Genomic DNA, 22,814 nt, shown 5'->3' with positions numbered 1-22,814 from the left:
AATAAGTCGGCGTGTTCCTTTAATATGCACGTGAATAACATCATTAGACTTTGCGTTCTTCATTCTTTCTAAACTTCACACAGCAGTTTGATATTAGGGAGAATATGATTTATTTTATTGACACTAGCCCCAGGAAATGTCCAGACCCAGGCACTGAGCTTTGAATAGAAAAAAGGCATGGTACTTTGAAAATACTGCTTTGTTTTGAACAATATCAGAGAAGGCCAAAACCTTCTGTGTGTCTCAAAACAGAGGGATTATTAAGTTCTCATATCAGTACTCAGTATTGGCATGTACCCAAATGTAAGTATTTGATCTTAAAAAAATTTGTATCGGTGCATCCCTAATGTCGTCCCAGGGTCGCCCGTCAGATAGGTTTCTTGCTTTCAGATGTTTTGTTAGAGAAAGTGTGTGAATCCTATGACCAAAATACTGCAGTCATACATTCTGTCATTGTGTTACTTACGGATGAATTAAAGTGAAAATAAAGGATTCCACCTTTTGCTGGGCACCACCTGGAAACCTATCAAGGACCCCTACATTTTTACTCCCATCACATGCCATAATTAAATACTTATTTAATTTCCAAATGCCTGATTGGCCATCTTTTCTTTCATCTAGTGCAGGAGTCTTCAACGTGTTTTAAGGCCAGGGACCCCTTAGCTGAAAGAGAGACCGAGTAGGGACCCTCTACTGCATATATTGTATACAATTGAGTTGCATATTAAACTGGGCCGGATGGATGAAAATAAATGGTTAGTATTTATACATCATGATTTAACGATAAACATACATTTGGAAGGCACAGTGAATCCTTATGCTTAACTGTTTGGCTATCATAGAGGCTGCCTTAACCTATAGCAAGCTGATGTTCAATGTGTAAGTAATGTTTTCACAAATAGGCCAATTTATCTTTGCTATTAATATGTTGGATTCATATTAATTCCTATTTTCAGACATGTTTTAATTTTTTGAGCAGAGAAACATAACATAACATTATTTGGCGGCCCCTTTGAGGACCCCCTGTTGAAGATCTCTGCTCTAGTGTATGAATAACTCATTTTTCACAACCATCTCAAGTTGAATCTCCAGCTTTAGCAAACATCATGTGACTCTGCAGAGTGAAGTAAGAGGTCCTCCTTGTGGTGTGACAGTGTAACAGCCATCTGGTCCCATACTATTACATATTATATACTACTTACTACTTTGTCATTACCATTTTAATGTGTGCCCCAACGTAGCCCTGTTTGCATACGTCTCATACATTTGAACAGGAAATGTCTTAATGATTCATGAAATTCTCTCTAAAGCTTGATCTCCATCTCTATGAGACACCACCCTTGCACTTGTTCATTTATTTCAGAGGGTCCTCTTGAGTCTCTCTATGCAGGAAGACAGTCAGTATTGTTAATGCTCAGTTAAGCAGCCTGTCAGGTCATGTCAGGTTGTGTTGGCTTCTTCACAGTTTACCATTGTGGTGTGCTATAAAATCTAAATGTTTCCAATAGCATCCAAGGCACCTGTGGATATGGACCTGGATCCGGAGACGTGGGACAACAAAACTATCACCAGCGGCCTGAAGAATTACCTCAGGTCAGCTCGCCCCACCGTCTGCCTGTCCTTAACTTTCAAGAGTTATCATTATCTCCATAATGCATCTTTGAATCCTCCCTGGTGTTAGTCATGCATTCAGCGCTGCCAGTGACGCATTAAGGAAGGGTGGCTGCATTCAAAAGAGCCGTGTCACTCAGGAAATCAATGACAACTGTTCTCTCTATTCACCAGGTGTCTCTCTGAGCCTCTAATGACATTCAAGCTCCACAAAGACTTTGTCCTGGCTGTTAGTAAGTTATGAAAAGTTACCATAGTAGTTATGATGTAATATGTATTTTTACCATGTCTTATTTTATTATTATACATGAAAGAGAGATTCTTAAGTTGGCAGAGCATTGTCGAATTTAAAACACAGCCCACCGATGAAGCACGCAACATCTGTTTACTAGGGTGGCCCTGAAGGAAAAATCACAGCCACATTTCACAGAACACGACATTTCACAAAGCATGACAACGTTCCAGAAAACGCAACATGTCACAAAACGCAACATATCATAAAACACGACATTTCACAAAACGCAACATATCAGAAAGCACTGTCGCATTTTGTGAAATACAAAATGCTACGTTTTATGAAAAACGACATTTCACAAAGTACGACATTCAAAAAAAAAAAACATTTCACAAAGCATGAAGACATTCTAGAAAACACAACATTTCACGAAACACATTTTTGCAAAGCACGACATTTCACAAAACACGACATTTTATGAAGAACATTTCACAAAACGCAATGACATTTTACAAAACACAATAACATGTCACAAAACACGGCATTTTATGAAAAACAATATTTCACAAGGCACGACATTCCAAAAAAAAAACATTTCACAAAGCACGACGACATTCCAGAAAACACAACATATCAGAAAACAAGACATTTAAAAAAAAACACAACATATTAGGAAACCCCGACATTTCACAAAACATGACATTTTATGAAAAACAACATTTCACAAAACCCAATGACATTTTACAAAACCCAGCAACATTTCACAAAACAAGATATTGCACAAAACACTAACATTTCACAAAACAACAGCATAAAAGACATGCATGCTAGGTAACTAGGACTACAATTGAAAATTAGCCTACTGGCTAACACTGGCGCATTGACAGAAATGTTGATTAATGTGCATTGTCCTAATCTAAATGAATAAATCTTATATTGGCTGGGCATTACCATGCCAATGTAGTAACATTAGAATATTATTTTACTCTGATCACAGTCACTGTCACATTTATTGGACAGATCTAAAATCATTAATTGTCAGATAATTGTTATTTTTTTGTGTTAGTATATCAGTCTCTTGATCGTTTTCTATCCTATTGCCTTTTCTCAGAGTCAGATGACCAGAACTACAGGGTGTGTGCTGTCCATGCATTGGTTCATAAGCTGCCCGAAAGGAACAAGGAAATGCTGGAGCTACTAATAAAACACCTTGTCACGTACGTACTCCTGTATTGAATCAGTTACGCTGCAGCCTCAAAGACTTTGAGGGGAGATACAAATTGCTCGGACTGATTAAATTGTTTTCACAATTCTGGGGCCACCTTAATGCTGTTTCTGTTACTCTCAGTAGCTGGTGAAGAACAAAACTGTCACCACACAGTTAAACGTTTTCAATGTCAGGAGAGAACAGCGTCTTACTCTTGTGTGACGCCCATGTCCTCTACCTGCAGAGTTTCCACTCAAAGCCAGTCCAACTTGATGACGGTGTCCAACCTAGGGGTCATATTTGGGCCCACCCTGATGCGGTCCCAAGAGGAAACCGTGGCCGCCATGATGAACATCAAGTTTCAGAACATTGTGATGGAAATACTTATCGAGAACTTCAACAAGGTAAGTCATTGTTTGGCTTTGAACGTACAGTATGCTTTTCAAATTCCTTGTCCATTTAATGCTGACTTTAAAAAGGTATGTTATTGCAAAATTCACCCAAACATTGCTTTTAGACAAGCTTTATCATATTTTCTAAAACGGATTTATGGCCAAAACCCTGATCATGCACAATTTTTTTATGTTTGACAAAAGACACTGAGCATGACACTGCATGCAGATAAAATATGCATAGTATTTTTTTTAATCATGGTATATGCAATTTCATATTTCATTATTGATACACCAAATATCTTGATTTATTAGATTAGAAATAGAGGGTCTGGCTAGTCCACACAGCATTCCGGGATGGGAGAAAAACGTGCTCTGGTTTATTGGCATTTCTTTAAACCAATCACAATCGTTTTGGGTGGTGCTAAGCGCCTCACAGAGCCACGGCGCCTCTGCAAAATAGCCTCGGGAAGGAACTTGTTTTGGTGGAACGTGTTCGTTCAAAGGTTGTTTTAGTCGTGCAACAGAAAACTCAGAGTGGACAGATAGTCTAGCTAGCTGTCTGGATTTACCCTGCAGAGATCTGAGGAGCAGTTAACCATAGTCCTCAGAAATCCACCGGAGTTTAGAATTACAACACAAGGAAATAGGTTGGTAACGGACATCCGGCAAAAGGTTTTACACAACCAGAGATACAAAGACATAGCTACCTCCATATAAAATGTTTTGCTCGATCTGTGATGGTTGACAACATTCTTGAGACTCACTCTATAGTTCCTCATTTCATCCATCTCTATACTGGATAGTGAGAAAACAACAATCCAAAACAATTTAAATAGCAGTCTGTATTGGTAAGGAATACATTGTGGTAGTAATCAGTGCTCCTTTCCTGGACCTCCAGATCTTCCACCAGCCTCCGGACCCCAATGTGCCCCTGCCCCAACCCCAGAGCCGGCCTGGCTCTCGCAGGAGCAGGGCCATTTGTCTATCCACGGGGCCCAGGAAGCCCCGCAGCATCTACACCCCAACACTGTGTCTGGCAGATGCAGAAAGTGAGTACCAAAGCAGCAATTACCGCCACGGTCATCTATCGCAAATTTCCCAAAACCTATCTGTGACCGTTAATATCTCTCCGACATCTGCACACACTGTGTCACCAAATTTCTGAAAAATTCAACTTGTAATAGCTGGTTGGTGGTTTTTCCAAGTATGTTTAAATGGGAATTCAAAGTAAACTTTATCAAAGTCAAAGTAAACTCTATTATCTCGCAAGGGCAAATTCATGTGGTCGTACACTTCTCAAAAGAAAAAGAAAACACTTTATAATGTGGTCAGTACAGACCATACAGTATATAACACATACATAAGACAATCGCAAGTTCTGACAAGCAATCCATAATCTGAATAAACCTGCTATAGAAAAGCTAAACAAAGTGCAATATTCGCAGCACTGAAAAAATAAATCCAAGCGCCAAAGTTGCATAATTGTGCAAAGATGCAGTTAAATGCCAAAGCCAGTTTCAGTCTTTCATTGTGCAGTCTAATTGCTGTAGGCACAAATTATTTCGCATTTCCAGACCTTCCTCCACAGTGTCACGGACTCAGACTCAGGACACAGAATACCATCCAAACAACTTTTAATGGAGGTCTTGGAACGAGTACAAAAAACACAGAAAAACTCTGGAGACTTCAAGTCAAAACAGTTCCAAAAAACCTCATGCACAAAGGCCAGGAAACAAACTTAACGAACACTGGAGATACACAAAGGAAGACCTGGCACAGCAGCAAAATATGGGAGAGTCCATATGATATGTAGAGTGCTGTAGTGATGAGACAACAACTGAGCCATGGAGAGGGTTCTTGTAGATGAGATAACAAGTTCAAACAGGCAACAGGTGAGGAGTGCTAATAGGCTGGGCATAGTGAATGATGATACTGATTGAGAGGAGACTGTGTAGTGGGCGTGGCTGAGGGAGAGCCCAGTGCCAGTGTGACACACAGCGCTGCGGAGGACGAGGGTCTGGCTAGTCCACCCAGCATTCCGGGATGGGAGAAAAACGTGCTCTGGTTTATTGGCATTTCTTTAAACCAATCACAATCGTCTTGGGCGGCGATAAACGCCGGACAGAGCAGCGGTGCCTCGGGAAGGAACTTTGGTTTGTGCGCGTAGGGAGGCGAGCTCTGGAATTAAAACGGCTGTCAAGTGTGTGATGAGAATTTTACTCCTAAAAAAAAAAAAAAAAAAAAAAAAAGAAAATAATTTGATCGTCGGTTCGAGCTCGGAGGATGTTTCCCGTATCGACCAGAGTTTAGAATGCCAACACAAAGAAAGAGGACGGACGCTGGTTCTACTCCAACCTGTGGCCCTTTGCTGCATGTCATTCCCCCCCCTCTCTCTCTCTCTCTCTCTCTCTCTCTCTCTCTCTCTCTCTCCCCTTTCATGTCTTCAGCTGTCCTATAAATAAAGGCCTCAAATGCCCCAAAAATGGTGTTCAAAAAAAGAAAGAGGACGGTGAGGGACATCCTGCCACCATCCAGCATAGGATAGCCAGCAGAGCTTCCAGAGAAAAAAAAAAAAAAAAAAAACCCATTTCTGTAAGCCATGATGTAAGCACAATCCCTCCGTCACTCAGCAGGTTTTAATGAGGGCCCTGTCTGCCTCTTCTCTGGTCCCTGCATAGGTGACACTCTCAGCAGCAGTGCGAGCAGCACTCCCATGGGCAGCATGGAGTCTTTGTCCTCCCACTCGTCCGAGCAGAACAGCTCCTCCAAAACCGCGTCCTGTTCCCAGGCCAAGGACAAGTCGCTGCCGGACCTCCGCCGCTCGCCGTCCCAGCTCTCAAACGGCCCCAGGAGCGCTGTGTGTGTCAGCAGCCCCGAGTCCAGCTCCAGGGAGGACGCCGGGCGTACAGACGGAGAGTCCGAGGACGCCGTCAGCCTGTCCTCAGTCAGCACCGTGCCCTGGCTGTCCCCCGCCCCCAAAAAAGCCCCGCACTGCCGCATCGACCTCAGGCCGGCCCTGCTGAACCGCTCAGCTGCTCCCTCTCTGAAATCACTGCATATATCTGAAGGTAGGTTGATCATCAAGTGATTTCGAGTCAATATCTGTTAGGTTAGGGACATTTCAGTTACAATACAAATTTTGTATGGATATGAAAGATATTCTCAGAAAATGTATGCTGTAAATTGCAAGAAGCAACCCTCGAATATAATTTTTTTTTATAATGCACCCGATTGATGTTTACATTAAGAATTCATAATCTCGGGGCGACCCGGTAGTTCACCTGGTAGAGCGTGCGCCCCACGTACAGAGGCTCAGTGCTCGCTGCAGCGGCCGTGGGTTTGATTCCAACCTGCGACCCTTTGTTGCATGTCCTTCCTGCTCTCTCTCCCCTTTTAAATCTAAGCTGTCCTGTCAAATGAAGGCCTAAAAATGCCAAAAAGATAATCTTAAAAAAATTAAAAGAATTGATAATCTCCAAAAAGTTAAAGTGCTCATATTAAGTTTTTTGGCCTTTTCCTTTTCCTTTATTGTGTTTTTTTTATATATATATATATATATATATATACACACACACACATCTTTATGTGCACGCTATAGGTTTACAAAGTGAAAAAGCCCAAAGGGACTTACCATTCCCAACAGAAAACACTGTTCACAAACTGCTCCAAACAGCTCTATTGTAGTCTAGCTTTTACTTCACAGATGAACGCTCGTCACTTTGTAACACACGTTACAATGCTCGCCTAGCTGCTAGCGTGGCACTCCCTCATACATCCCCTTGACTTAAGCATCATTTACACAGCTGTGGTAAAATGTTATTTGCATGACTCATTTCAGTGACTCGGTGCGGCGCGCGCGCTCTTTTAGTATCAAACGTTAATGTCTTTGTGTCATTTACAAGGACACGCATTATCTGTATCTGTCTCCCTCAAGGCCACAGGAGCTGCTCTGGATCTGTCCAAAGTCTGTCCAGACTGGATCCCAGTGAGAGTTTAAAGCCTGCCAAGCAGCCAGACCTTCCACCCAAACAAGTGCTGCGCTGCAGGATGGACGCCTCCGTCAGCAACGGCTACCAAAGACCAGGCTCAGTGTAATGACTGTTAAAAAGCTCATCATTTTGCTCATTAGAACCTACCGCTTCTAAAACTAGGCATGGTGATATCAACTGCAGTGTAATGCCGTCTATGAAATCTTGTCTTGTGGACATTTTACTCATTATTCCTCGCCTAAAACCCAGTGCTGAAATGATTAGTTGACAGCAATATAAGGGCAATGTAGTTTCATGTGCCCCCACAAAATAACTGCAAGTCAATCAGGCTTGAGGACAATAGTTCAGCAACATTTCTTCCTCCCTCCCTCCCTCCCTCCCTCCCTCTCTCTCTCCGTCTGTCCATCTCCCCCTCCCTCTCTTTCTCCATCTCTCCCTCTCGCCCTCTCTGCCTCCCTCCGTCTCTCCCTCTCTCTGTTTCCTCCTTCCTCCCTCCATCTCTCCTTCTCTGTCTCTCTTCCTCTCTCCATCTCTCCTTCTCTGCCTCTCTCCCTCTCTGCCTCTCTCCCTATCTCTCTGTCTCTCCTTCTCTGCCTCTCTCCGTCTCTCCTTCTCTGCCTCTCTCGTTCTCTGCCTCCCTCCGTCTCTCCCTCTCTCTGTTTCCTCCTCCTCCCTCCCTCTCTCCTTCTCAGTCTCTCTCCCTCTCTGCCTCTCTCCCTATCTCTGTCTCTCCTTCTCAGTCTCTCTCCCTCTCTGCCTCTCTCCCTATCTCTGTCTCTCCTTCTCTGCCTCCCTCTGTCTCTCCCTCTCTCTGTTTCCTCCTCCACCCTCCCTCTCTTCTTCTCTGCCTCTCTCTGTCTCTCTTCCTCTCTCCATCTCTCCTTCTCTGCCTTTCTCCGTCTCTCCTTCTCTGCCTCTCTCCTTCTCTCGTTCTCTGCCTCCCTCCGTCTCTCCCTCTCTCTGTTTCCTCCTCCTCCCTCCCTCTCTCCTTCTCAGTCTCTCTCCCTCTCTGCCTCTCTCCCTATCTCTGTCTCTCCTTCTCAGTCTCTCTCCCTCTCTGCCTCTCTCCCTATCTCTGTCTCTCCTTCTCTGCCTCCCTCTGTCTCTCCCTCTCTCTGTTTCCTCCTCCACCCTCCCTCTCTTCTTCTCTGCCTCTCTCTGTCTCTCTTCCTCTCTCCATCTCTCCTTCTCTGCCTTTCTCCGTCTCTCCTTCTCTGCCTCTCTCCTTCTCTCGTTCTCTGCCTCCCTCCGTCTCTCCCTCTCTCTGTTTCCTCCTTCTCCCCCCCCTCTCCTTCTCAGTCTCTCTTCCTCTCTCCCTATCTCTGTCTCTCCTTCTCTGCCTCCCTTCGTCTCCCCCTTTCTCCCTCTCTCCTTCTCTGCCTCCCTCTGTCTATCCCTCTCTCTGTTTCCTCCTCCACCCTCCCTCTCTTCTTCTCTGCCTCTCTCCCTCTCTGCCTCTCTCTCCCTATCTCTCCGTCTCTCTTTCTCTACCTCTCTCCTTCTCTCCCTCTGTGCCTCTCTTCGTCTCTCCCTCTCTCTGTCTCCCCCTTTCTCCCTCTCTCCATTTCTCCCTCTCTCCGTCCCTCCCCCTCTGAGCCGTCAGCCTCCCCCTCAGTCTGTTTATGAGCATTGAGCATTGAGAACTCTCTCAGATCCGATGAGTGTGTGTTGGGAGATTTATGTATTTTCCTCTCTGGCTCTAATTACACTCTGCCAGCTCTGGGGTTGATGTGACCCAGCAGCAGTCTGCACTCCTTCTCCCGGGACAAACAGATTGTTTTACTTGTCATGTCTAAGAAGCCAGTCACACAGTCTCTGGAGTAGTTCCCTTGTACAGCACCCAGCCAGCTCGCCCTAGGCTCTGTTGACACCGAGGTTGTTGCACACAGGGTCAAGAGCAACCTTGTTAGATAGTTTAACTCAATTCAGCACCGTGCTGGAGCCGAGTCGCCCAGAGGAAGGAAACCTCCCGTTTTGTGTAGTTACGCCTTTCACCACGCTGGCAAGGCCGTGAGAAAATGGACACACTTGTTTTGGTTTAGGTTTGATTTTTATAGACAATGATATAGCAAAATAGATAACTGTATTATTTTATTATTATCGCACTTTTCTTTCGCCGATATAATTCACCAAACACATTGTTTTTCAGCTGTTTATCGTATCCCTGATACAATCAAGTGTGCTGAATTCGTCTTCATATTATTTTGTTTCAGGGTCGCTGCCAGAGCACTGCTTTTTGAAAATGCCTCTTCCCCACAATCTGTTCCAGTCGGAAGGTGCTGTAATAATCACGACACCGCCTTTTAACAGTCTGACCTCATTACTCCCACTCTCATCTCTTCCGATCGGCCGTGACACTGCCTGTTTTTTTTTTGTTGTTGTCTTTACAGAGACGCCAAAGCGATGTATTCCTGCGAGGCAGAGCACAGTCACGAGCTCAGCTTCCCCCAGGGGGCGCACTTCTCAAACGGTAAGCAGAGCCAAAACTAGGCAGACAGTCTACGCTTCAGCTGACAGCTAAAAGTACGAACACCACGCTGTAAAAAGACTCTGTAACAAGTAAAAGTCCTGCATTGAAAATGTTGCTTAAGTAAACGTATGTAAGTAGGAAAATGTTCTTAAAGTATTAAAAGTAAAAGTACTCAATGCAGAAAAATCCTCACATTTGAGAAACTGGAAACAAAAAAAGGGTCGAAAGCGTCAAGAAAAAGCTTCAAGAGTCAAAAAGAGCGTGAAAAGTGGCAAAAAAATTGTAGGCTTATATGTTGTTGGCACAGACATTTGGAGGGGCTGTTGCTCTAATCTGGAAAAAAGGCAACAGCCTCCCCCCCCCATATATATATATATATATATATATATATATATATATATATATATATATATATTCTAACGAACAATTACAACATGACTACAGCTAGTAAAAAGTATTTTACTCGACCCCCAGGTTCTCAAATGCTCTGTGAAGTGGAGCTCTTGATATACATGAAATAATAACTAATTAACAATGCCATACACGGCACAGACACAATTTACTGTGTATTTATTATTAATGAAACATTTGTTTTTGATGAGTTATTAGCCTACTCCAACTTAAAGAAGATGCCCCTGATAAAAGAGGCCTACTTCATGTTAAATGAATAATGGATGGCTGTTTGACATTATCAAATGCTTCTCTCACTGCTGGCAGTTTTAATCCAGCTCTGCAAAGTTGCAGATCTTTTAGCTGCTTTATTAAGCTCTTTCTCTCTCTTCTTCAGTAGTCTTTGTTGTGAAGGCATACTTAAGCACACAAAACTAACATTAGGCTATACTTTTTTTTTTAAATGCAAATTTTATTTCCTTAACCAATTGGGACATTCATTTTATCATCTCATAACAAAGTAAGGCAACTTTCACATCTGATTGTTGGTTGAAAACTCATGTAACATATTCACTGTAAACAACGTATAACCTAGCATGATTCAAGAGCCCTAACATCACATCCCTGAGCCTCTCTCTTCTCCACAGAACGCACACTCATGTAACGGACGTAACGTAGCTACGTTAGCCTGCTGCTGCAACATACGTTATGTCATTAGCTTTGGTTGATAACGTAGCATTTTACGTTGATATTTAAGGCAATGCTCCACAATGTGATACAAACATTACAAGCTGAAGATGCACTCTATTCAAAGCTCAAGTGGATTTTTTTTGGTTACTATTCACAGGGCATTTGTCATAATCTCAAATACTTTAAAAACTCACGTGGGGCGGCCTCTAGCTAACCCAGCGTTCGCCCCATGTTGGCAGAGTCCGGCAGTGGCGCGGGTTCAAAATCCAACCTGTTGCCCTTGGCTGCGTGTCGTCCCCCATCTCACTCCCCATTTCCAGTCTATCCACTGTCACTGTATATTAAAGGGAAAAGCCCCCAAAAAAAAAAAAAAAAAAACTCACGTGAAGGCTGAAGAGCTCCCAGACAGCAAGCCAACATTGAATAAATATTGATTTTCCATCTGAATCATCTTTATGGTTGATATTGAAATTTCAATGCAAAATAAATGTTGAATCACCATTACCATATCAATGAAACCTGACGTTATTAATGTTGATGGCAACAACATTGGAACAACATTGATCTATAGTTATCTTTATGATTGATTAAGCATTGATGTTTGGTTTACCGGGTGATATTGCCAATGTGTTGAAAAGTCATTGCTTAAGAGTTGACCGGGAAACGACCTGTTGTTGAAAAGTCATCGACATATAGTTGACCGGGAAATATGATTTAAAATGCGTCGATACATAGTTGACCGAGAAATATGATTGAAAATCCAATTGATTTTTGGTTGACCGGGAGATCATCGGGTGGTAGACCAACTACTGCTCGGACACAGATCATTTCTGGACCCTTGGGACCCATACGATCAGGTAAGGTTGCTTATGTAATGTTCAATATGAATGAATTGTACTGTTAGGCTACAACTGTTACTCGTTAACATGATGGTTAGTGTAGTAATACCCACGTAGTGCTGCAGTCATAGATTTTGTTAAACGTCAAAATCTGCCAACGTTAATGTAACTTCGGCTATCGTGGTTCGCTTCCAACAGGTTACAATAAGTTAGCAAAACCTCAGAGTCCAGTCTATTTTTGTGATAGCTAGCTTGACAATACATGTCTGTACCATTATACATTAGGGGAGACTGTCGTGAAATATATTAACACAGCACCGCTATTTCTTCTCAGAAGTGAACACCGGCACCAACGCTAGCATAGTGCAGCCTGCCAGGGCACTTTTCATTATAGCTGCCACGTCACAGCAACATTTTCTGATATTGATACAAATGCCAACATTTGTGCCAGCCAAACTAAATTAAATTTCAATGAGATCCAAAATGAACCCAGATGGACTGCAGCAAATGCATTCTGTAGTAAGTGGCTGACATCTGCACACACTCCATTTTCTCCATAAATAATCTCTCCTAATCTATAAAATACCAAACTGTTTGTATCATGGCAACAACATTCTGTGTTGCTATCTTGCTAGGCCGTCCGAAACAAGTTTGTAGTTTAGGCTAGCCTACTGGTTAGTTAGACAGCCGAACGCAGCAGGCAGGTAGCCTGGTTGTGTCTGGGGAACGTTCATTCATTCATTGCCAGCTCATTTCCAAACGGACGCCACTCAAATGCCTCTGGGCGCAATTGGACAGTCCTTCAACCAATCAGACTAACGATCCAGTTGACGTAGCAGCCGGAATTTCGTCAGGGTTTTCCTTTCTTTAACTGTGTAATGGGTTTCCCAGGCTAGCCAGGAGGCTAGCAGGCAGCCCGTGTGTGTGTTGCATGGATGTATTAAGAGAATGGTGTGTTGCTGTTACGAGTGTCAGGAAGTTGCATTGGTATTCTAATCATTCTAAAAACAAAGTCGACTAATTTAATATTCAGAGTTTACAACCTTGTTATTGGTGATTAATGTTTATAAACTAAAGAGAGATACTTGACATGATTTATTTATTTAAATGTATATTTTCAACAATATTATTGTTATAGGTTAATGCGCCCACATGACTCCACCACACACAGATTATAGTGGAACATAGCATGCTTTTATTATCTTAAAGCTGTACAAACAAATTGGCATATACAATATACAAACAATAGTTTGTATACAAGTTTACACACAGCCTACAGTAGGCCATACCAGTCCAAAGTTTGGACATAACTCATGAGTTTTTCATTATTTTAACTATTTTGACTACTAACATACCTGCTTTCCCTACTCAAATCTAACACAAAATCTAAAATGAAGACTAAGACAAGAAAAAAATACACAGTCCTATGTGTGTTATTTCAGGACCATCAGTTTTTCTTCCACAATGTAAAAACAGTCCAAAGTGTCCAAACTTTTAACTGGTACTGTAAATTAAATCATGTAACACATACAAATATAACAAACTGTATAGATATCTTAATACATACATAATGTGCATAAAAAAGTACTACTGGTTCCGTTCAGACATTACAGCACAGACACCCGGAGGTGCCATGTGACAGAAAATTAGTGACGTGATAGGCCTATAGGGTACCTTGTACTTAAATGTAGTAAACAGAGTCAATTATTCGTGGATGAAAATTGTTCGGTATGTAGAAAAACCTTGGCAAAAGAACATGTTATCATCTGCTTTGTGGGGAAATAATCAGGGCAGTGGTTGAATCTGAATTAAATTGCTGTTTACTGACACTGTGATTTACTTTTGTCTTTTTTCAGATCAGTAATCCACATCATTTATCAAGTAAGCAAGTCTTTAGTATAATAAACCCAATCTGAGAATCTTTTTAATATCTGTTTGTGAATCTGCACGCCATTGCACTCACAATGGCATCACGCTGGTCAAAGAGGCGCAAATTTAGGTCAATGCTTGAGGCCACAGAGTCAGAGATACGACAGCAGTTTGAGGAGACCTTTAATAATACAAATATGCAAGGCAACACTGGCACAGTATTGGAACACGTAGAGTGCCCAAGGGAAGTAGTAGATCTAACTGTTTCAACCTCTAGCCACTCAGTTGAAGAGGAGCTACCAGTTATAGGGAACTATGAGCATAGTTCAGAATTCAGACACAGCTAATCATGTTGATTCAGATGATGTTGATTCAGATGATACTGAAACTCCAACTACAGAGTTTTTGATGACAAGTCTGAGATTTTGGGCCTCTACATTTTCAGTGTCTCAAGTGGCACTAACTGCACTTTTGAGCATTTTGCGCGCGTTTCATCAAGAATTGCCTAAAGATGCTTGGACAGTTCTGTGGACGCAAGGTAAAATAATAACTAGGAAGATGGGGAATACTATCACTTTGGCCTAGCCAATGGGTTGATGTCGAGGCTTAAATCTTTGACTCTACCTGCCAACTTGAACACACTTAAGTTGCAGTTCAATATAGATGGATTACCACTATTCAGAAGCATTAGACTTCAGTTCTTTGCCAATTCTTGCTATGGTAAATGTGGATTACACCAGATCTCCCTTCCTTGTTGGCCTGTTGTGTGGCCTTAGCAAGCCTAAAAGTGCGTCTGAATTCTTGGGCCCATTTTGAAGAGAGGTATAATTTATAAAGGGCAGCAGCTAATGGCAAAAGTGTGCTCATTCATTTGCGATGCCCCTGCACGAGCCTTTATTAAAAACAAAGGGTTACAATGGTTACTCTGGTTGCGATAAATGCTTTCAAGTGGGTGAATGGCAGGGCAAAATGACCTTTCCTGATGTCAATGCTAAATTAAAAACAGACTTCGCCTCCATGATTGATGAGGACCACCACTTGAGTCGAACGCCGTCTCCCCTAGTTGGCATTGTGAAAATGGTGACAATGTTCCCATTTGACTACGTGCGTTTATGTTGTCTTGGGGTAACCAGGAAGCTTCTGTACATTTGGATGAGGGGCAAATGTCTTGCAACTAGGTTGGGCAGTAAAACAATTGGGGAGATTTCTGTGAAGTTGAAGGCACTGACACCTTACACTCCAACTGAGTTCAGTCGCAAACCCAGAGAACTCTCAGAAATTGATAGTTGGAAAGCAACTGAACTCCGGTATTTTATGCTATACGCTGGCCCTGTATTGCTGAGAGATACGATTCCCCTGGAGATGTTTAACAACTTTATGTTGTTTTCTGTTGCTATGCATCTCCTTTTATCTCCTGGGACATCAGAGAAAATGGTGGACTGTGCTCACGAATTGCTAATTTCATTTGTGAGTCTCTCTGTGCAGCTATATGGCAGAACTGAAATAACTTACAATGTCCACCAGCTGACACAACTGGCAGCAGAATATCATCTCTACGGTCCCTTAGATAACATTGCTGCCTTTCCTTATGAGAACTATTTGGCCCAACTAAAACATTTACTGCGCAAACCTCATTTGCCTTTACAGCAAATAGTTAAAAGGCTTTCTGAAAGAGACCCTCAGACATCCCAAATCAACAAAGGCCACAAATTCATGCACCTCCATCATGATGGCCCATTGGTGTCTCATATAGAACATGGGGAGCAGTATAGAAAGGTTGTAACTAAACATTTCACCTTATCATGTAGGTTTGGGGATAATTGCATCCAGATAGTTGATGACATCGCTCTTGTTTTTTTTAAAGATTATTTTTTGGGGCATTTTAGGCCTTTAATTGACAGGACAGCTGAAGATGTGAAAGGGGAGAGAGAGGGGGGAATGACATGCAACAAAGAGCCGCAGGTCGGAGTCTAACCCTGGCCCGCTGCGTCGAGGAGTAAACCTCTATACATGGGCGCCCGCTCTACCAACTGAGCTATCTGGGCGCCCGACATCGCTCTTGTTGACTACATGGAAACCTATGTGATTTTCCGGAAATTTACAAGGAAGGACTCATATGTCCAATACCCCTTTGAATCAGCCAACATTGACTGTTACAAAGTGGGGGACTTAAGCAGCTGTGTTGTTCTTGTAAAGCTCCAAATAATAAAAAAATATATATATATACTTTTCCCCGATAAAAAAGCGTTCATTGCCATTCCCCTCATACATACAAAGTAAATCATTTTCATAAAATCACTTCATAAAATCAGTTCATGTGTTAATAACCAACCATTATCTTTACCATAAACAAATAGTATGAAGCAGTGGTGCCTTGTGCAGTTCAACAGTGGTGGAACAGAAGTTGTGCCACACATGTGGCTTCAGGGGGAGAATGTTTTCTGGCCTCCATACCCTCCAAAAGAGTCAGGCAAGGTTCATGCTGCCATCAGGAGGAGGGAAGAACCAACAGAAGAATGGCAGACTTATGAGCCTGTCAGGGTCCTCATAAGCCGAGGTGGGTATTTTTAAATCTGGTTGACATTTTATCATAGCCCTTTGTATCAGTATTTCATAACAACTTTGTGTCTGCAGATACCTTTGAGGAAGCAGAGAGGTGCCTGGAAAGGTATTTGAAGCAGCAATGCGACACAACCAATATCCAATCAGAGGAGGAGTGCCAACAGCCTCTGAAAAGGAGAAAGAAGTAATAATGAATTTCCAAATTCGAATGCGAAGTTGCTGAATTGTATGTGCACATGGCCATCATCGGAAATATATTTGTTTGCTGTAACATCAGAATAGTTTTGAAATTTTGAATATCACAGTAACTACAGATGAACAAATGTAAATAATGCAGTGTATTTATAGTTTGTCCATGTTCACTTCTAGACCAAACCCAATCTACAACAACTTGGATAACTCTGATGGAGATGGCCAACCTCGGAGTAAATATCCCCAAGCTCCCAAAATTTGGTTCCCAGGTATAGGTGTTACGGTTGTATGTGTTCCCTGTGCTGTTTGTCCATTCTCCTCCCAATCTCTACCTTTTGTTTGCCCCTAAAGGGCTGCCTAAGGGTGGGGTGTAACATAGGCCACAGTGTGGTGTGTGTAACAAAGTAAGCAGAGAAGCTAATTCAGCTTAATAACCTGTAACGTCTTTTATATCCTCCCCCCCAACTCTTGTTGTCACACACACCAACAGCCTCCAGCCCTCTGCAGTCTCCCTCTCCATCCTCCCAACTCCAACATCAGTAATGTGGATATAATGACTAAGTGGTTGAAGGCAAATAATAGAATAGTTATAACAGTCTGGTAAGTTCAGATAACGACATCACTTTACTGTCTATGTTCGACTGGGTGTTGTCACGTCAAGGTGCAACTAATGGTAGCACAACTCAACGACAACAAGTAGCCCAGTTTGACAGAACACCGGTGTGCGTTGGCCTTTAAACGAAAAAGGGAATGAGAGAAGCCTGCTCCTAGGCCAATTCACTTTTCCGTAGTTCGCCTGTGGAAGCTAAGAAACGGCTAACCTAAGGCCGAATCACATCTGGCAGGCGGAAGTCTACCTCAGCTAGGCTATTTCTCTAAATTGTGTAACACTGGATAGACACATTGTAACACTGGATAGACACAGATAGACACAGAAACATTTAAAATATGTTTATCTCTCTGGTGAGAAGGGAGAAGCACTCCACTCAAATTGGAGCCTTATTTGTTTGTCAAATAATTCCATCCTAAGCCAGGCTATTTGACAGACTTTTCCAAATTGATGTTAAAAATGGCTACATTCGCCTATAGGCTATTAGACGTTGCATTTATTCGGATAGACTTACCAGTTCATGTTTCCAGATGCAAAGTTTGTTGTGGTGTCCCTTCTGCCACAAATTACCTCAGTGATGCTTCAGACCAAAGTGGAGAAATATCGGACCATCATCCAGCACACATATTTGACAGTCAAGCTAGCGCCAATCAAAGAGTGATCACACCTGAAACATGTGATTCAGAGAAGAGAGTGGCGTGGTCCTATGGTGACGTCGTTCTTCCAGCTGAAGGGCATGAGGGGAAAACATGGGCAACGGTAGCGCTCAAATTAAATTAGGCTAGTGTAGGACTTGAGTGTGAGGCGTTTGTGAGGGAAGGATACTAGCTATGACACACACACACACACACTTTTTTTCTACATGGCCTTATCGAGTTTATATCCTTCACATGCAGACGACTTAGTCTACTGCTAATGTTAAACTAAAATGTACTTTTGCTTGTTTTCTATTTTAGATGCCCTGACTGAGTACAGCAAATGCCTATGAATTTTCTCAAGCTGTGCAGAAGTGGCTGCACTACGACCCCAACCGGGCGGGGTGAGCTGGACGACCGACCCTGGAGATATAGCATGTTAAAAGAAAAAAAGAAAGAAAAGAAATCCAATAAAAACGATTGTTTCATTTATTTATTTTTAAATGCGTGGGGTGTCATTTGTGCTAGAAAGTCTAGTCTGCCATAGTTTCTATATTTTGCTCATAGCCCATCTTGGCTGTCGATAAGCAGGATTATAATAGCCTAATACTGTTTTAATATATATACATTTTTAGATTAAACCTGTGGTATAGGCTACTAAAATACCTTTGAAGTTTCGTTGATATGCTGGGATTTCAACATTCTTTCAATATCCACTGTAATCGAAATACCATTGAAATCCTGTTGATTTCTAGGTATGATTTAAACGTTGTTTCAATGCTAATGGAGGGTGTAGGGGATGATGAATAATCAACATCAGAGTTCGTTGATGTTGATTCAATGACTTTATCGTTGACAGCAGGATGTTGATTTAACATTTAATGACTATTTGCCATCTGGGCTTGCGCTGCTCTGTGTTTGAGAATATAAACAAAGTCATGTGACTGGGGGCAGTGGGCATCCCTGAGGGCAAGATTGAATGATATAGCAAATTGAATTTGTTTTAACTTAAGTAATGATGATGATGCAGCCACAACAGCAAAAAAAGAAGACCAAAAACAAGAAAGAAAGAAAAGTTTATTTAGGCTCTTTCGCTAGAGGGGCAGCTAATCCATTCAGGGCAAACGGGCAGTTGCCTGGGCAATAATAGCCCATACCTGTGCACGTCCCTGACTGTTGCGTAGTTTAATTTATAATAAAACATTGTATTTTATAAACTACATGTGTTTTGTGTGCAAAAACCTTAATGTGTAAAGTAACTAGTAACTAAAGCTGTAACAGATGAATGTAGTGGAGTAAAAAGTATTTATAGAAAAGTAATATTTCTCTCTGAAATGTAGCGGAGTAGAAGTAGAAAGTGGCATGAAAAGTAAAAGACTCAAGTAAAGTACAAGTACCTCAACATTTACAGTATGTACAGTACTTGAGTAAATGTACTTAGTTACATTCAACCACTGGCTGACCGCTACTTTGCTGCATAAGTTCTCACTAAACGGCACGCATGCCTCCTTGCGTAGGACATTGTGGAGTGTGCAGACAGACAGTCTGTTGTGTGCTGGCAGCATACAGCAAGGCTTATTCCCAGTGTTATGGGGAGGCATCCAGTGGTGGAATGTAACTAAGTACATTTACTCAAGCACTGTACTTAAGTACACATTTTGAGGGTACTTGTACTTTACTTGAGTCTTTTCTTCTCATGCCACTTTCTACTTCTACTCTGCTACATTTCAGAGAGAAATATTGTACTTTTTTCTCCACTATATCTGACAGCTTTAGTTACTAGTTACTTTACACATTAAGATTTGTACAAACAAAACACATGTAGTTTATAAATGAAACTACCCAACAATATAACGGTCCAGCTGAAATGATTAGACCATTAAACACACAACTGTTTGGATCATTTCCAGTTTCTAAAATGGGAGCACTTTTCTGTCTCTATCGAGTATTTTTTCTTTTAATACTTTAAGTAAATTTTCCTGATGATACTTACATACTTTGACTTAACCCTTGTGGTCTTTTTTTTTTTAATGTTTTTTTACTCATGGTCAATAAACCTAATTTATGAAATTATACCTAGTTTTTTGAGTTAAAACCCCCCAGAAACCATGAATTATTTTGACTAATAGTTAAGATCAGAGGATGTTGAGTGAATCACAGACTGATTTATGTCCAAGTTTAGTCAGGATATGGTTTTGAAACCATTTTAAAAACAAATTTCAAATGCTATAAAATTCAATAAAACACCCACAATTTAATGGAAGAAATCATTAAATTCACCTGCAAAGAACGTTGTATCCGTACAACGCACATGCATGCATCCATGTTAATAGTTTGGGCAATTTGGTTGAAAGAAACCCATATTTCTGTACTTTAAAAAAGGGTCAAATTGGACCCGAGGACAAAACAAGGGTTATGTAACATTTTCAATACGGGACTTTTACATGGAACAGAGTATTCTCACAGTGTGGTATTAGTCCTTTTACTTAAGTAAAGGATCGGAATACTTCTTCCACCCCTGGAGGCATCACATTGTCTTGCTCCCAACGTGACACTCCCATATGCATTGCTAGTATAAACAGTCCCAGGATTTTTATTTTTTTTTAATTGCCTTTTGCTTTTTCCATGAGGAGATGACTTGGCCCACAACCAGTGCAGGCAGGTCACCGTAACCTAGTGATAGAAGGCACTAGTGCCTGTTTCCTGTTAACACACGCAGCTGAGCCAGCAGCCACAACAAATGCTCCCGCCCACAGGACTTTTATTGCTCTTAGCATTAACAGGCCAGTTTTCTCTGAATCCTTATTCAGCCGCTGGATTGCTTTAGCAGATCATTTTTTAAAGCCGTCGTCTTAATTTTGGTCCATCAGCGAAATGTTTATCCTGGTTGTCTTTATGGCTTATACTATATGTGTGTGATTAAGCCGGGCGATCCTGCTTTCAAGCCTGCAAAAGTGCTCCGTAGGGACTGAATTCAAAGAGCAGTCTTTCTCTATCTGCTACACTGTACGTGTTTATTTTTCTGCCTATAAGCATCTTTTTTTCTTCTTCTCCAAGTCTGGGAAATAGTGTAACCAAATCAGGCTTACTGATTCTAATCATTTTATACTGGATCAAGAGTCTGCTTCTCGCTTCTCTTGGATATTAAAGTGTTTTCTCTCTCTTTTTTTCCTGTAGTCTACCCGTCTGTTGAACCAGGCTGGCTCCAAGCAACATACGAGGGGAAAAAAGGTTTAATCCCTGAGAATTATGTTGTCTTCCTCTAACAAGATTTTAAACATTGCATCTTTTTCATGGCATCCATGAAAAAAAGAAATTATAATACACAATGTGGCTGATTGTTGTAATGTTTGTGTTTTTGCTGGTAAGTGAAATTTGTCTTAGCAGATGCTTTAAAGGTCCCATGACATGGTGCTCTTTGAATGCTTTTATATAGTCCTTAGTGGTCCCCTAATACTGTATCTGAAGTCTCTTTTATATAGACCTTAGTGGTCCCCTAATACTGTATCTGAAGTCTCTTTTATATAGACCTTAGTGGTCTCCTAATACTGTATGTGAAGTCTCTTTTATATAGGCCTTAGTGGTCCCCTAATACTGTATCTGAAGTCTCTTTCCCGAAATTCAGCCTTGGTGCAGAATTACAGCCACTAGAGCCAGTCCCACAATGAGCTTAACTTAATATGTGCCATTTCTGTGTCTGTAGCTATTGAGGAGGATAGATAGCAAGGTGGAGGGTGGGGGTGTGGCCTTGACCAACCATTTGCCATTTTTCTCGTTTGAAAGCCATGATGTCTCTCTCTCATGGGTGGGCCAAATTCTCTGGGTGGGCAAAGCAGAGAAAGGGGAGGTAAAGCAAGATTCCAGGCCCATCTGAGCTTTCATTTTCTCAAAGGCAGAGCAGGATACCCAGGGCTCGGTTTACACCTATCACCATGTCTAGCCACTGGGGGACCATAGGCAGGCTGGGGGAACGCATATTAATGTTAAAAAACCTCATAAAGAGAAATTTTCATGCCATCGGACCTTTAACAGTGCTAGAAGTTCAAAGTCCAAAAATGTACCTCCTTTTCTGTAATGGCTTTGTTGTGAAATGTTTGGGGAATCTGCAGAGATTCAGAAGTTAAGAAGCACTATGTAATACAATCATATTTTACTGTTAGATGTAAATATATTACCCATCGACTGCACGGATGTTTTAGTCCCAGTATTGGCCTATAGAATCACAAAACAATCGCATCCAATTTCACGTTTTAATCTGGGAAATATATTATCTTTTAACTTAAACCATTATATCAACACCCCACTTTCCTTTTGTCAAGTTGTTAATGTAAATCTGTAGCGCTGCAAAGATTAATCAATTGATTGCTTATTTGTCAACTATTAAATTAATCGCCAACTATTTTGATAATTGATCAGTCGGAGTGCAAGTACAAATTCTCTGATTTCAGCTTGTTAAATATGAATATTTTTTTTAGTTTCCTCACTTCTCTGTGACAGTAAATATCTTTCAGCTGTGGACAAAACAAGACATTTGAGGATGTCCTCTTTTACACTGATCCACATTTTTCACAATTTTCTGACATTTTATAGGCCAAACAACTAATCCATTCATCCAGAAACTAATCCACACATTAATCGACTATGAAAATAATCGGTAGTTGCAGCTCTAGTAATCTGTAGTTTCATAGACATTTTCTATTAGCTGTAATTGAACAAACTGTGATTTAAAATAATGATGCTAATCTAATCCATAAGAATATATAGTAGAAAAAGCATGATGGGTTTGCACCTTAACTTTCCTGTTTATGGCCTGTGATCGTTGTTCCTTCTGAACCTGCTCACTGCTGCACTTCACTTTCTGGTGAGCTACACGCTACTGTACTCCACATTCATGCTCTTGCTAGGGATGGCCCCATCTGCTTTTTTGACCCCCGATCCCGAAATATTGAATATTTGCCAATACAGAGTCCTGATCCGATACTTGTATTTGCCTAGATAAAAGAGCTGCACACTGTTTTTTTGTTTACAAAAATAAATAACTAAGTAAACGTAACTAAAAGATATCTTCAGCTTAATACATTTAACTTAGTGCAGCTAGCAGTTTTGTAAAACTCACTAAT

The 22,814-nt window shown here is 41.4% G+C and overlaps 1 protein-coding gene across 1 annotated transcript in view; it reads left to right on the top strand.

The window, feature by feature from the left end:
- arhgap42b (Rho GTPase activating protein 42b) overlaps positions 1-21,157 on the top strand; it is a 44,417-nt gene extending 23,260 nt beyond the window's left edge. Inside the window, exons 14-23 of the mRNA XM_028572838.1 lie at positions 1,509-1,593; positions 1,786-1,844; positions 2,958-3,063; positions 3,298-3,457; positions 4,347-4,497; positions 6,115-6,516; positions 7,383-7,539; positions 9,651-9,713; positions 9,828-9,907; positions 20,872-21,157. Coding sequence (XP_028428639.1) covers positions 1,509-1,593; positions 1,786-1,844; positions 2,958-3,063; positions 3,298-3,457; positions 4,347-4,497; positions 6,115-6,516; positions 7,383-7,539; positions 9,651-9,713; positions 9,828-9,907; positions 20,872-20,960 — 1,352 coding nt within the window. The 3' untranslated portion in view covers positions 20,961-21,157. The remainder of the gene's footprint in view (positions 1-1,508; positions 1,594-1,785; positions 1,845-2,957; positions 3,064-3,297; positions 3,458-4,346; positions 4,498-6,114; positions 6,517-7,382; positions 7,540-9,650; positions 9,714-9,827; positions 9,908-20,871) is intronic.
- Positions 21,158-22,814: the final 1,657 nt, after the last annotated feature.

Source organism: Perca flavescens, chromosome 3 (genome assembly GCF_004354835.1).
Source record: "Perca flavescens isolate YP-PL-M2 chromosome 3, PFLA_1.0, whole genome shotgun sequence".
In the NCBI taxonomy this organism is placed as follows: domain Eukaryota; kingdom Metazoa; phylum Chordata; class Actinopteri; order Perciformes; family Percidae; genus Perca; species Perca flavescens.
This window is presented reverse-complemented; position numbering and strand designations above follow the sequence as displayed.